Here is a 16,056-nt window from a genome sequence, read left to right as displayed (position 1 = left end):
TAAGGGTTGGCCCTATTCATTTAAGATTGGGTTGAACATATACATATAATCACCAAGCCAGCAGTATGGCTCGGTGGTTGCGTTTATGTTTAGCAGCGAGAGGTTAATAGGTTCGATCCCGTGCTAATCTTTAATACTCAGACTTGGATATTTGTGACTCCAAGTCGATCGTATATTATCAGAGTTTGTCAATTAATCTGATTTCATTGTTGAAACGGTTCCTCCATCAAATTGGCAAAAATCATTCTACTCGCTGTCACAAATATCTGAATTTGATTTATGTATAATATGTAAAAATTGATGTACTAAAGTCTAAATCCATAGATGTCTCTATGGATTAAGTCATTGTTAATTTCGTGTTCTTCGGCCTTTCGAAATACAGCGATTTATGTAATAAAAATGCTGCAATGTTTGTAATTAATTGTCTACCTGTTAGGCCTTCCTGGTATACATATATATCTAAGTAAAAATATAAAATAAAATAAAATAGAAGTAATATAAACAACAAATGTATATTTGCAATCTTTTATTATCAAAATTTATTATACAATATTCAGCAAATTGTATCCGAGATTTTTGAGCTGCATATTTTTATACGTATAATACAGATATATATGTACATAGTAATTTAATACGAATAATTACACTGCAATTTTTGTGTATGTTGGAAGGCAAAAAGTTTCTCATTACAAATAATAATATATTATACATGCCACTAAAAATTTGTAAAATTTTAGCAGAGATAATAAAAATAGAACATGGGCACAAAAGTAATTCATGTTTTGACCAGAAAAATATGTAATCTATGTATGCATTTTTAAATTATGAACAATATGACTATTTGGCAAAGCAATTTAGAATATAGAAATCCTGCAAATACATAACTATCCAGTGAAAGTTAAGCTAGGTTTGCATTATATGTATAAATATATGTAAAGTAAAATGTATTTGTTACTTTTGTGTTATTTTTCGTCTAATGAATATCATTTTTGACAATTTCAGTACGGTCAGTATCACATAAAAACTTTTAAGCAATACAAATAAAATGAAAAATTATTACAATAGCTATAAGTAGTATCTATTTTCAAGACGGTAATGGTACAATTATTTAAAAGAAAAAGACGAAACAATTGTATAAATACGTAAATATATATGTATTAAATAATCTCACTTATGACACAAAGTAGTAATGCCATTATTTTTTATATATATTTTAAATAAGTAGTAAAATATCGTTAATCTTTCAATTGCAAAAGAAGAGACGGGATAGATTTTCAAATATAAAAAATGCAGTTATTTAATTATACAATTAATCAATTTTCTAAGACATTTCATGAAAATTACATTAAGTCATAATAAATGTATGTGTCTACAGCATCGAAGCCATCTAATGGTCCTCAACAGAAGCTTTAATTTAAATATTTATAATATGGAAAAAAAGCTTCAGGAGAAGCATTAAATGTAAACCAAAAATGCGTCATTTTACAATATACCTTGGTTTTATAACATAGAAAAAATTAATTTATCTGGGAAACTCTGCTTTTTCCATCAAATAAATCAACAAGTTTTACATAAAAGAATGTATTGATTAAATAAAGATTAAAATATATAATTGGTCAAATGAGTTTAAAAACATCACAAAAAAATAGCAGAGTTTCCTCGAGATAAAATGTAGAAAAACATATTAATAATGTCCGTATTTATTTCACATTCTAAATCTAATCAATCTACAATTTTCGATATTTTTTATGCATAAACATATATTTATAAATTATAATGTGCACCACATTTAATTGAGAAACACCACTGATTGAGCAAATTGAAATTTATTTAGATGAAAAATGGCGAGGATAACATTCAATTTCTCAACGTGAGAAATTCTGCTAAGATATAAAATAACAATTCAAGCGTATCCCACATTTGAAAACTTAAATCAATATTTAAAAATATATAATCAATATTCATAAAAGCTCAATTGTACAATATCAGGCGAGATATTCACTGGTTAACAGATAAAAAGTGCACGAGATATAGTATATAGTATTGCCAAATAATACAAATATAATAAATTTCGTATTTTCACAGAATTTTCGAACAGTACAAATAATAAGTCATCACATAACCGAGTTTAAAAACAAAATTGCACAACAAAGTCTCGTTCATATAAAAAATAGCACACGAAAATCATGAGATATGTATAGATTTCATTTCATTTCATTTCATCCATTATTCTAAGTTCAGTTTACTAAAAAAAAACAATGTATAGGCACGTCTTGGAAATTCACTGATGATCAAAATATTGTCAATATATAAATCAAAATGGGTCCGATACAGACCGCTCCTAAACGGCGATACCAATTCACTTTCAATTATCAATCTGATTTTTATATCACTGAAAACTGAAGTTTTTCCAAATTACTGATCCTTGAAAGCCGGATACTCTTAGGTCATGACCGGCGTAGGCCTCCCGCTACCATACTAGCTGCCTTGGCTTTACGAGTCGGCTGTACTGACAAAGGTGCTACCAACACCTCCGGTTTACTGCTATTCACCACACCCAGTTCCTGTCCAACCAATGCCATAGATTTAGTGTCGAAAATACAATTCCAACTGATAAATAACACACAGTAAGATACTGGATTATACATCAATTTTTATAACGTTGACAAAATAGAGTTACTAACGTTGATATTATTACAACTAGCTAATCTCATTTGGGCGAGTTGGGACGCTGGTGACAGATTCGATGTCGAGCCGAACGGTGAAATCATCGACGACATCGCTCTTTTGAGCTTCGATGGGGTTTTGTTAAATGAAAATGCTCTCCCAACCTGAAAATTAAAACAATATTTATAGATCAAGATTTATAATCAATGAAATATGTCTTCAAATACAAAATGTTACATCGATGAAAGCCCTTAGCAATTCATTTACTTTCATGCTGCAAAATTTCATGCTTAAGATTAGCAAATTAATAATAATAAAATCATAACACTATATTACTAAATCATGCATAAACATCACACAGTAAAATAAACCGTATTTAATTTCAATTTGCCTAAATTATTATAAGCACCAATTAAAAGTAACTGAATAATTTATATAGTAGATTATATTTTCAGATTCCTATTCAGTTAAAATTGAGTTAAGTGAGTTTTCAAATGTATGAAGTGATGCAAAAAATTAGAGATATTAGAAAATATAATGAACAAGGCAGCCATAAATAAAATGAAAAAGAAATATTAATGATGATAACGAATGTAAAGTGTGCTTTTAATACCAATGTCTCTAACATGTTCGGCTTTTCAGTCTCGCTGGTCCGAAACCAAGGCATAGCGGCAATAGTTTCTAACTGAAAATATTTTACAGAAAAAATGGAAAATGCCATACAAATTTTGAATATTTCAAGGGACACCACAACATTTTAACAGTATTACATATATATCTATATAGTGTGTAAATTAATGAATTCAATTTCTTAACTAAAAACTACGAAAATATCTAGTCAAATTAATCAATACTATGTACAAGGATTCTTGCATGTTTAATTCATAATCTTAGCTTATCATAATGTTCCTAAATAATACATCTATAAATATAACAAATTGTACTTGAAATACATTGGAACTATTGTAGATAGTGTCTTGGTTTTATTATACTATAAACACACTATATATTCGATTGTATGGCAACTTACAAATATTGTTATAGCAAATGCACTTAATTATATTTACATGTATACATCTAAAATTAAAACAAATTTTCTGTCGTAAAAAGCATACATAGAAAGCAGTGGATTTATAATCATTTAAAAAAAAATACATTTAAAGCTAATCTAATACAAATAGTGTAAAAAATTAAGCACGACTCACTTTTAATCTCGTTCGAGAAGCAAATTTAAAAGCCTTCGATAGGGTTCCTAATGCTACGTCACTCGTGTCGATATCTAATTGATGGAAATCCCAGCACGCTAAAAACTTCTCCTGAATATTTGAAACAAAAAAAAAAGAAACGTTATAAACCAAAAGATCGCAGATAAGATAAAAACACTCGTCGAAAAACACTAACCGCATCAGTTTTACAAACAGTATTAGCCATTTGTCGACATAGCTGTTTGAGGAAATGTGTTTTATCTACAGTTTCGTCGGTAATAGTAAAGGAATACAACTTCTCTTTCAATTCTTGATTGCTGCGGCACATCAACGCAAATACTTTATGACTTTCTAAAAACATAAATAAGAGAATAAAACTGGATACATATCATAGGGCATAGAAATGTTTAAAAACATATATGTATATATTTGCCTTCGGTTTCTCGAATATCGATAACTCGCTTAACCGTGCTGAGTGGCATTAGTTGTACGTGTCTATATGATTTTCCGGAACCTAATTTTGATGCAGCGTGATGTAAACCGTTCACTGGTGGACTTTTTGAATTAAAAACCTTCAATGAAACGATATAGATTTGTTAAAATATATTTTATTGAAACTTATATTGAAAACAATAGAATGAAACTCACTTTTGAACGCTTTTTACACACTTCCATGGTGTCAGTAAATAAAAACAATACCAAATGATCTCCTTTACCGGAGAGGTCTTTCGATAATTCCATAACTTCGCAACGAGATACAAAACTTCGATGTGATGACACTAAATGGGGCTGAAAAATATGCAATCATTTAATACAAAACAAATCGATGAAAAATACTTCAACGTGATAAAAGAAATGTTTACCAACCGGGCAATTGTCAATTTCATTGTAAATGTCAAACATTTGTAATTGTCCTTCAGTTTTTCTTTTATCTTCGTTAACGTGAGCCATTACTTCTTTAATTCCTATTAAAGCAGATTCTAACGCAGAATGATCAGGATTTGATTTATTAGTGTGTTTCAATACATCTAGACGTACAAAAAACAAGTCAGTCACAACTATTAAGTAGAGTAATTAATATTTTTAAATAAATCTAACTAACCATCTAAAAGTAAACTAATACTAGGTAATCTTTGAACAGGCCTTATAAGTAAATCTTGAAGGGTTTGACGTCCACATTCCGGTTTCGTTTGCCTTCCTTTAAGGAAAGCATGAAATCTGTATTAAGAAAAATACGGTTATATAAAACAAATTATATAGAATATAAAATTCACACGAATAAAATTCTAAATGAACAAACCTCGGTTTTTCTCTGTCGCACTGAATCAACATTTCTTTCATATTTTCAAAAAAATTAACAAATGGGGGATAAGCCTTAACTAAATCAGGCGCATACTTCAATACTATTCGACCTATACTAATTTCCTCGCTCCAATTGTGCGAGGACCACTTCAATTCTTCTAACATTCGTCTGTGTATTTCATAAATAGGCACTAAATTTCCAAATATTATTTTCAGTTCGGTATTGTTCAACAGAGCTTTGCTGGGATCTTCCTCATTGGACATTTCTTCTAAGGGTTGCTTAAATATCTGCAATGATAAAAATTTCGACTTTAATTATACAAACACAAACAGACATGAGTTTATCAGACGTTAAAATCCTTACTGTAACTATGGTATGAAGTATTCCGACATAATTTGATTCAGTTTGCACTAATTCCATAAAAACTTGCTGTCGTGGACTCATATGCTTCCTTGCAGCATCGCTAACGCTCACACATTCAACTTCTACAAAACAAAACAATTTTCAAACCCACGATAAACTTCACGATACATTCACCTGAGTCAAAATTTACCATCGAGAATTGATTGTTTTCCATCGGGACTTTGCGTGCAATCGAGCAAATTTCCACTGAGGCTCAGAAGCACGGCATCTCCGACTGAAGAACGCCGTTTATGCAACGCACCTTCTGGACCACGGAGTTTCCGTTTGCGCAACCTTTGCGAACTCGCTATAATGGCTGGAGTGCGACTACCGACAGTTGGACTCCGAGGCGGAGACGTAGCACCTCCACCAGAAGCACCACTTGAAAGCGACCCTCGTGACGAACGCCGAGAAGGCGAAGCCTGAGATTCCAAATACTGAAATCAAATCTCGTTAACAATACGCGTGACATATAATGAAATTCGGCCATTCCATGAGATACATACAACTTCGAATAAGTATTCACGTTCATCTTGAGCTTCTTCATTTTGTACCGATATCCAAAACCATTCAACTCTGACAATTTGAGTAGTCGCTCCAACTTCTGGTACTGTTTGTGTATTATGCTCGTCAACCACCTAAAAGTGTACAAATCCAATTGTTAAAGCATTCAAAATATATTAATTATAATAATACAGATAACACATGATTGTCACAACTGCAATGTAAAAATACATTTTCAAAGGTGATAATCAAGGGTTAGCAGTATAGATTTAGTTCCCCAACTAACCCAATTCCAAATACCAAAAGTGAGTTTAATGAAATTTTAAGCAACCAACTTAAGTAACATTCAAAATATACAAATAAATGTCAATAGATTGTGCAGGAAAAGATTCAAAGCTAATTTTTTGTGAAGAGTATTTACGTGCAATATAATAGAAAGGCATTCGATGAATCAAAGAAGTTGAAAGAATGGTTTGTTAATATAATATTTAACAAGTTAAACTATACAAGAAAAATACAGAATTTTGCTTATAATATTCAAGTGTAATGAAAATAATCAGGGATAGGAATGGCTAGCGGAAGTCTAAGTAATAAAGAAAAACACTGCTTTGTCTTTTCAAACTATGTATGTGTGCCCAAAACTAAAGATTAGTTTGACTTCGAATTAATTTGTGCAAAATATCATGAATTATTATATTATAAGACACATAGCGCTAATTAAAACAGTACATCGTCCCCAAAGTCTATTGAAAAGTATTTGCCAATTTGTACTAAAATTACTAATGAAAAGACAATTATGAAAACTGGTTAGTACCGAGAGTATCGAGCAGTCAAGCGAGTTCTTCACATTGGTGTTAAATCTGGCTTCAGGATTACAAATGGGATGCGGCACATGGGAAGGTTCACATGCCATCCCAACAGCTCCTTTGCTGGGGTTAACTTTGGAAATTATCGGAGATGAGGAAATGGGAATTTTTTCACACAAAGCATGTCTATATCGTTTGCTTCTCGTTTTCTTTGGCGTTTTGAAAATCACCGGGGAAAGCTTCAAATTGCTCTCTTGTAGGGTAGTGTCTGTTTCGTTGCGCTCGACGATGTGAGATAGCATCGTTTGAGATAGATCCGATTCATCGCAATTATTTCGCCTCTCAGAAATTGCCATGTCGAGCTGACTATCGAGAAAGTCCTCTCTTTCGTCGTTATCTTTCGATTTCTTCACATAGGTTTTTTTTCGTTCACCGCGAAACGAAGACGTGATGAATTTCATACTTCGACGAATTGACATCGATTTCATCGGTTTACTTTGACGCAGAGAGCAAAACGATATATCGAATATTCCAGAACTTGAAAAAAACGATCTGTCGCCTTTTGCTGTGCTGCTAATAGAACTGATAGATGTGTTGTGTTCATCTTTATCAGGAGACATTGTAGACGACGTACAATTACTAAAATTTAAATTATCAACTTTTTTTTCTTTATTTTTGGGTACCCGATTGATGATAGGCCTTTCTTTAGTTTTGAATCTAAACGAATCTTTCAACTTGAGCTTTTTAAAAGGCGATTTCCAATCACTTGCTTCGCAAGTATTCGACACTTCTTTATGAACGAGTTCTACTTCAAAATTCGATTCAATAGAGCTTCTTGACCGCTTTTTACTTGACGTTGAAGGGGAAGAAAAATCAGCAACACTGCTCATACTAGGTAAGACTATTTTTGATTCTTCCGCATCTTCCGGATAAAAAAGCTTTCTAAGATATGGCGATTCTGACAAATTCAAAATACTACCGTGAATCGAAAACAAATCGTCGCCTTTACATTTTTTGCCACCGTTCAAATGAACTTTATTTTTAAATTGATCGACAGCTTTCAAATCACCGGGTGTGATATTTTCCGAGCAACGAACATTGTCAATCTTTTGACATTTTTTAGCGGTGCGATCGTGATCACTGTTTGTATACGACATAGACAATTCTGCTAGGGGAGTGTGCAGGAATGAAGGTGAAGGATATGAGCTGTCGTATATTCCACCGTCGGCCACAACCTGAAACACGCGTATGGATGGAGGATACGAACAACACACACGAATTTTAATGAAAACTGCACAAAACCGACATGAAGAAATTCTATGCTTGCACAAAATGTTATCTAAGCAGGTTTCATTAAAATAGCAAGTGATGACATAAAGACAAGAAAATACAAAAAAAAAAAACAAGCTGGCTCAACTCAATAAGTGCATATTGTATGCGTAGTTTTATACAAAAGTACTGTCACATTACAAAAGAATATATTAGACAATTGACACAACGATGTTAATCTACTGCAATATGTATGTAATATTATTAAATAAATACGACTAAACACAGTTTTTTAAACCATATACAATATACATATGTATGTTAAGCCAAATTTAATTTGTCGTGTAATTTGCATGACTCGAAATTTAATTTGATGTTATATATTTGAAAATTTAGCATAATCTAAAGATAAACCAATTTTTCAAAACAAAAAGGTTGGGTTTTAACTACCACAAATTTTCTACAACATGCAATAACTTGCCAACTCCCACCAGCCCATAATTATTCACAGTTTACACTGCAAGTGTACCACCGGTAAATTGAAAAGAAAAATGTGCATGTGACAAAAGTGAAAAATAATTGCATACATTGTAGTCGAATGTACAGTGAAAAAAATTATATGTATACAATGCAAATTATATATGACAGCAAAGTGCTTGTGAAAGAGCGACATAAATCAAAAGACGTTAAATAATCATAAATACATACATATTGTGCAAAATTATCACATTCATAGCAAAAAATAGCAAACATCAACATTTAGAGAATATATTAGAGCGACTAAAATAAAGTCAAGTTAGAATGTGAGACCATTACGAACTAATGAAGTGAAAATTAAAGCAGCGGTACTTACAACGTGTGAACACAAAGGATCTTCGAGAGTCGTCGTTTCACCGCCATTTTCGACGAGGATGTCGGATATGTGCTGACATTCCTCTTCGGAAAATCCGACAAAACAAACTTTACAACCGAGGAACACTTTCAATTTGTACTCGACCTACAGAAAAAAAATTAAGTTCAAATAAGTTTATATGTAGATAAAAGGAAAGTTTAAAAACATGAAATTTCCAACTGACCAGCAATGCTTCGTCGAGTGCTCGCCTCTCGACTATATTCCTATCACCCCAAAACCTCTCAACCCAAGCTCGATCGACGACGGGGACCCGAAAAGTCGTCGCATACTTGTATTTCTCCCCTCCGGAACTGTTAGCTATTAGATGTGTGACTCGAGCCGACATGTCTTTTCGAATCGATCCACCCATATGGTGGATTAAGGTGATGAGATGTGTCTACAATAATGACGCATATAATGCATATATAATTATGATAATACATAAATGTGATAGATAAAAAGTTAATGAAGAAAAAAAATACTGACCAACTCTTCTTTGATTCTGAATCCGGTAAAACATATAAAGGCAGATCGCATCGAGAGCGAATATAAAGGACGGACATTATCTGGCAATTGCTTCTCCTTCTGTTTCCACAATTGAAGGATAGCTGTGGGACCCAAGACTCTGGAAATAATAAATAAATAAATTTTATAATATTGTAACGTGGGAACACGAGAGAGAATCCACCATTTAAGTACATTCGGGGATGATCAATGGAGACCCCCGAATTGGCTTAAAGCGACTCACTAGAATTCTCAGAACCCGGGCGAGAGCGTGAGACTCACTTAAAACTGTACATGCCTAGACAATAGATACATAAATGGATCGGGGAAGCTGTGGTGAGCAACTTGTCATTTATAAGGGGGTACACACGCCATATCAGATTATTTTGGAGCGAGCGCTGGCTACGTGTGAACCTCCTGAATCAATCAATAAATGCAGTGAAGCGACTTTGGCGTTTTTCATTCGGATCCTGAACTCACCCCTAAGTAACGGTATGTATGTAAATACTTGGGATTCCAGATGAGATGACATCAAATATATATATATATATTACAAGTAGGGATTACATTTCGACATTGGTAATTACCAAAAATTATTTTATCACGAATTAAGTACATATACAGGCATATTATTGTATTAAAAATCTATGCAAATCTATGAAGTCTAGATTTTATTTATTTTCAGTACTAAGACAGCAGCATGACTCAGTGATTGGGCTTTTGCCTAGCACCTAGAGGCGCCGGGTTTAATCCCGTGAGTTGACCTCGATTGGAAAGAATTTATTCTGAATATATCTGTAATGCTGATGGTCAGACTTGGATATTTGTGACTCCAGGTCGATCGTTTCCTACCAAAGTTTGTCAATTTTTATGATTTCATTGTTGAAACGGTTCCTCGATTAAATTGGCTAATAACCTTCCTACCTACTATGTCACCACTATTTGAGTATGATTAATGTACAATAAAATTTATGTACAAGTTAAAATTCATAGATGTCTCGTTAATTTCGAGTTTTCAATGTCTCGTAATTCAGCGACTTGTCTAATAAAAATGCTGCATTGTTTGTAATTGGCCAGGAAGGGTCATTAGGGTTTACCTGTTAGGCCTTCCTGGTATATATGTGTATAATTAAATGTCGAAAATGACTAAGATTTTGAGATAGATGAATAGAAGGTATGCAAGGCAGTAAATTCATCAAATTTTTCTTTTCTTACAGGGCTTGAAGTTTTTTTCAGTGGTAACATAGTAATAGTAACTCATTATAATAAGCTGTAGAGAGTAACAAGACTTCTGTCAGTTTGACAATTCCCTTGTAGCACCACTGATGCTCAAAATACTCAATGTTACAAATGGCAACACAGACCAACCAAGTCGTAAATAATGCGATCAGACGGTTGTTTCAATTATGATTATTAATTATTACGAATGAACTTAATGAATTTATATGAAATTATTCACCTGAGAATTATTTTTAATTATTTATGGTTCAAATCTACGTTTGTAAACGTTTTTAGTAAAAGTAATTACATACAATTATCAAATCCATGCTTTTTTTTCGCCAATTATCGGTAAAACCGGTAATGGGAGGAACTATTTTCCGTTTACCGGTAAATTAAAAAATGGTAAATTGCGTTCCCTAATCACCAGCAACTTATCATCATTATGCTGACAGTTTCTGCAAAGCTAACATTATGAGTGACATTGATCTACCTACTGACCTCTGACCTTACGGTTTTATTTTTAATATACACTAACCGAACCAAGGCAGATGAAAGTTGGAAAAAAAAAGTCTAAATATACAGTCTTAAAAAGAGATATGCATAAAAAACAATCTTCAATTAGAACCGATTCAACAGTTCTAAACATTTAGTGTACAACAGATTAGCAAATATACCATGGGCTCAAAGAACTGTGATGTAAATAACTGTTTTATAATAAAACAAAATATGAATATAGATCCGTAGGCTTCCAACCAAAAATACTAAAAATCATTCTGCATTAATTTTTAATACTTCACCTTCCTTTAATTACAAGCGAGATGAACACGATTCATAACAGTGAACATGATGTAAGCACCAACTTTTACACATTGTCTTCAAATAAAATATTGCAGTGCAACGGTCAAAGTCTAGGTGTGTGTATTATAAAACATTTTATACCACGAAAAAAAAAACATAATTATAAAGAACGGGCAGACAGACTTCTTCAAGCGAAAGAGTCAAACGAGATGATTCACAAAGAAAAGAGCTAAGCAAAAAAAAAAAAAAAAATGTTTGTCGATATCTGATTTGGCACGACAATGTAATATGCACACCGCGAAATGAGTATTTTTAACGAAATGGCGATATTTTTAAATGTAAACTTCCGACCAGATGGTTGACTGTCAACTAGATGCAAGCTTTTTTACTCACTTTCAATCTATTCCTGTCAATTTTTGGTGAATAAAATAATAATAAACATTAGGGTTGGAGTTCGACACACAACTGACTAGTTCCAAACTGGACCAATCACACATATGCAGACATACATGTAAGTCAAACTAATACGAATCAATTAAGGTGTTGGCTCCGGTTCAGGCTAGCGAAATGATTTATTGAGAATTAATCCACTCCAAATTAAATAATTTGCGTCGAATGATTCATTATTATTAAAAAGAAGCGCGTGACGATTAAACGGATCACGAGCCATTTTACTCATAATCTGAAATCCAGTGGGCGAAAGGTTAAAATCAGTTGCCTGGGTAAATAAGCAGATATATTTTTTTCCTTTTCATCATGTTCGACGCGATCAATCCCGACAAGAATATACGCGACAGTTGGAAAATTGCGTTGTTTGTTTACAAAGCACTTTGAATACAATTCCTACATTTTTAAATGTTCAATGTATACTGAACTTGATCGTCTAGTCAAGCACATAATCATTACATTTAAAAAGTATCCCCATGGAAACCCAAAAATATAGTTAAGTAGTACTAAAACTCACTACATATGTATTACTCGAATTTTTTGTGCCATGACAAGTTATTTCAAAGTGACACATATGGCCAAACTTAAGTACTAATCAATTCTAAACACATAATACAATGTAGGTAACTTAAACAATCAACAAATACGGATTTGCGACGAATTTGCGAAAAACTAAATGTTAGATGATGCGGATTTTATTGGATAAATCACGGAAATAATGCAGCATCAAAAGTGTGGCACGGTACGTCTAGGTGACTCCAGCTGTGGTAGGCGTGTCTTCGTGTCAATGTTTATTCGCACGATCTCATTATTTCGACAAGCTTCTTCAAATATGGGAATCATCGTTATCAATCAATGTCAATACAAGGATAAAATATCACCGAAAACACTCCAGGGGGTGAGTTTTGGGAATATCACGACGGCACAGACAAGAGATGCCAGCGTTTACGTGTGCAAAACTATCTAAAAAAAAAAATCACGTGCCGTGTACCACTATGTGTGTCTGCACCTTAAGATAGCAGCACAGTTAGATAAAATGGCAAACTCTAAGAAGTCGATCTATGTAGATTTAATAATCATCCAAATCTTGCCAGCAGCAAGATTATATATAAATGGAACAATTATTTGGCCGAAATTTGAACTCTCGACCTCTCTACTGGTAAACAATGGTAAAAAAAATCATTTAATAGTTTTGGTTCAAAGCTACACTTAGCTTTTAGTTCGAAAATTTTTATTTAAATTTCTTATATACGTATGTATATAAAGATGAACGTTGGTTTAGATTGTGTAAATCTACACCTTTCAGAAACACCAAATTTGCCACACGGCGAGTAACGTCCAAGCTACTTGCATCGTGTCAACCCGATATTGAAAAGTAGACGGTTTTTGGAAGGGGTCGTAGTCAATGGCGGCTGGTCAGATTATATATCTCTATCGTTTCGGTGAATATTCCGCAGAAAGCGATCTCGCGCACGTCACTAAAATATCGACCACGGAACATCTTGCACCCAAAAACTCCATCAATCGAAAGTAACACACGCGAAATATTGTACTAACGAGAACTCAAGTGCCAGATATTCCGTATACTACCTTTACCCAGTTTATCAAAATTGTATCCATATATGTCTGTGTTGCTCTGTTACAATTATTCTAAAAATTGTATATCGATGTTTGTAATTGGCCAGGAAGGTGCATTGGGGTATGTAAATACCTATGTATGTAAAAATAAAATTTAAAATATGCGTATTTTATTTATTTTATTTTTTTACATAGATAGATATATGTATACCAGGAAAGCCTAAAAGGTAGACCCTAATGCGCCTTCATAGACAATTAATTACAAACATTGCAGCATTTTTATTACATAAATCGGTGTATTTCGAGAGGTCGAAGTACACGAAATTAACAATTAATTAATCCATAGAGACATCTATGGATTCAGATTTGTATATACATTTTTACATATTGTACATAAATCAAATTCAGATTTTTGCCAATTTGATATGGAGGAACCGTTTCAACAATGAAATCACATAATTTGGCAAACTCCGATAAGAAACGACCGACATGGAGTCACAAATATCCAAGTCTGACCAGCAGAAATAAAGATTAGCACGGGATCGAACCCGGTAACCTCCCAGTGCTAAACATAAACGCAACCATACTGCTGGCTATACCCAACGAAACGCCAGCAAGGGATTTTTTATTGATAAAAAACGCAAATTTGATTTAAAAAAAGAAAATGGGTTATTTTAAATGCGGTCACGGACCGGTCGACGGTACGCAGACCTTGGATTAGCCTCCCATGTCGTGCACAAATACCCGTAACACTTCTAATACATTATTATTACGCTTCAAAACAAAAACGAAATGAAAACCATTGCACAAGTGAAAAGATCTGTCGAAACTTTAATACACAAACAAACATATAAGAAGCAGGCAGATGACAAAATTGACCACCACACAGCGGCGGGGGCCATTCCGAAACGTTCATACTTAATGAGTTGACTGATGAAGATGGACCACTTTGCCAAAATCTTGTGTCACTTATAGCGCCATAGCGTCTAGACCAGAAAATGCTCCATGTCGGTGCGAAGCCAAACGAGCTACACGCAAATTTGGAAAAAGTGCAATTTTCACGTATGTGTGTACGTACTCTCACATGCAACAGAATACGATGATGGATACAAAAATACATCAATTTCTCTTTGCACATTTGCATGCACATACAAGACTCGACCTGTATAGAAAGGTACTTGCCCTACCGCAACTTTGGGTTTATTTTTAAAAATTTCCGCGCATTTACAACCGAACCGTCAGATACGAATTTAGAACGTCGTGTGAACGCGTGAAACGAAATTCGCCGATTAATCATCCGGCGAAAAGTGTAATATTATTTAGTGCGAATTGTACAAATCGCCCCCCCCCCCCCCCCCCCGTTTCCCTGAACGAAAAATATAATACCATAAATTCGGGAACGAGTGTTTCAATTTGTAAGCGTTTCGGAAAAGAGTGTGACGTTTCAATAAAATATCGCTCGATGCGAACGAACGCGTGTTTAAGTGTTTTACTTTTTTATTATACACACATAAATTTCTATGTAAAAAAGACGATTCTCTTGTGATTTATGGGGAAATCCCGAAATTCTCACATCCCATGAATTGCGCGAGCGAATCGGTTCGGATATTATTTTGGGCCTTTCATCAATTCTTCCACCGCTGAAAAACTAAAGCTGAAAAAGAGCATGTTGCGTCACAATTCAGGTGTGTTCAAAACAACGACTAATCAAAATAACACTTATTATGAAACATCCTAAACTTTTCTTATGACATTCAAAGGAAATTATATAGAAAACAATAGCCGATGGTTGCATTGATACTAAGCACCGAGAGGTCGCCGGGTTCGAACCCGTGAGCTGACCGCGACTGAGAAGAATTTATTCAGAGTACAATCTTCAATGCTGCTGGTCAGATTTGGATATTTGTGACTCCAAGTCGATCGTTTCCTATTCGAATGTGTCTGATTTCATTGTTGAGGCGGTTCCTCCATGAAATTACCAAAAACCATCGTACATATTATGTGACCACTGTTTGAATATGATTTTAAAAATGTATTATAGATGGCATAGATGTCTCGCTAATTTTCTTATATATAGTATTTGTATGTCTAGTCGCAATGACGCGTTAGAGTATTCTGTAATGTAACTGTGGCTAATATGTAAATAAATAAATAAACAAATAATAAATTTTGTATATATACATCAACCAATAATCAAACTCTTCAAAAGTTTTGATAAAAAGTAAAAAAGATCATAAAAGTTCCCACCAAAAAGATAAGCTATGAATTGACAGAAAAAAAACCCTCACAATATGCACCAATATAGTCAATACTTTTTAAACAATAATAAACTAAACTACACGTTAACAGCAGTTCGAAAAATATTCTTTATTACATTCTATGTGGACACATTCATATCTTCCGTAATGTGTACGTGGCGTATCCGAAACAGCAGTAACCAACACGATCTACTCATACTAA

At 33.5% G+C, this 16,056-nt stretch overlaps 1 protein-coding gene across 3 annotated transcripts in view; it reads right to left on the bottom strand.

Annotated features, from left to right (window-relative positions):
* Nucleotides 1-510: 510 nt before the first annotated feature.
* The window catches only part of pbl (epithelial cell transforming 2 pebble), a 43,841-nt gene continuing 28,295 nt past the window's right edge, over nucleotides 511-16,056 (bottom strand). Inside the window, exons 3-19 of one of the 3 annotated variants that reach the window (XM_077437610.1) lie at nucleotides 9,535-9,673; nucleotides 9,233-9,445; nucleotides 9,010-9,153; nucleotides 6,896-8,122; nucleotides 6,084-6,215; nucleotides 5,729-6,014; nucleotides 5,539-5,660; nucleotides 5,173-5,462; nucleotides 4,975-5,090; nucleotides 4,740-4,900; nucleotides 4,521-4,661; nucleotides 4,306-4,444; nucleotides 4,069-4,223; nucleotides 3,873-3,983; nucleotides 3,281-3,352; nucleotides 2,685-2,831; nucleotides 519-2,564 (exon numbers count right to left, since the gene is read on the bottom strand). In XM_077437610.1, coding sequence (XP_077293736.1) covers nucleotides 2,448-2,564; nucleotides 2,685-2,831; nucleotides 3,281-3,352; nucleotides 3,873-3,983; nucleotides 4,069-4,223; nucleotides 4,306-4,444; nucleotides 4,521-4,661; nucleotides 4,740-4,900; nucleotides 4,975-5,090; nucleotides 5,173-5,462; nucleotides 5,539-5,660; nucleotides 5,729-6,014; nucleotides 6,084-6,215; nucleotides 6,896-8,122; nucleotides 9,010-9,153; nucleotides 9,233-9,445; nucleotides 9,535-9,673 — 3,712 coding nt within the window. In that variant the 3' untranslated portion in view covers nucleotides 519-2,447. Of the gene's footprint in view, nucleotides 2,565-2,684; nucleotides 2,832-3,280; nucleotides 3,353-3,872; nucleotides 3,984-4,068; nucleotides 4,224-4,305; nucleotides 4,445-4,520; nucleotides 4,662-4,739; nucleotides 4,901-4,974; nucleotides 5,091-5,172; nucleotides 5,463-5,538; nucleotides 5,661-5,728; nucleotides 6,015-6,083; nucleotides 6,216-6,895; nucleotides 8,123-9,009; nucleotides 9,154-9,232; nucleotides 9,446-9,534; nucleotides 9,674-16,056 lie in introns of all 3 variants that reach the window. The other 2 variants (XM_077437611.1, XM_077437612.1) reach the window with 2 other exon arrangements.

This window comes from Arctopsyche grandis, chromosome 9 (genome assembly GCF_051622035.1).
Source record: "Arctopsyche grandis isolate Sample6627 chromosome 9, ASM5162203v2, whole genome shotgun sequence".
Lineage (NCBI taxonomy): Eukaryota > Metazoa > Arthropoda > Insecta > Trichoptera > Hydropsychidae > Arctopsyche > Arctopsyche grandis.
The sequence above is the reverse complement of the archived record's forward strand: the minus strand, read 5'-3'. Positions and strand labels throughout refer to the sequence as shown.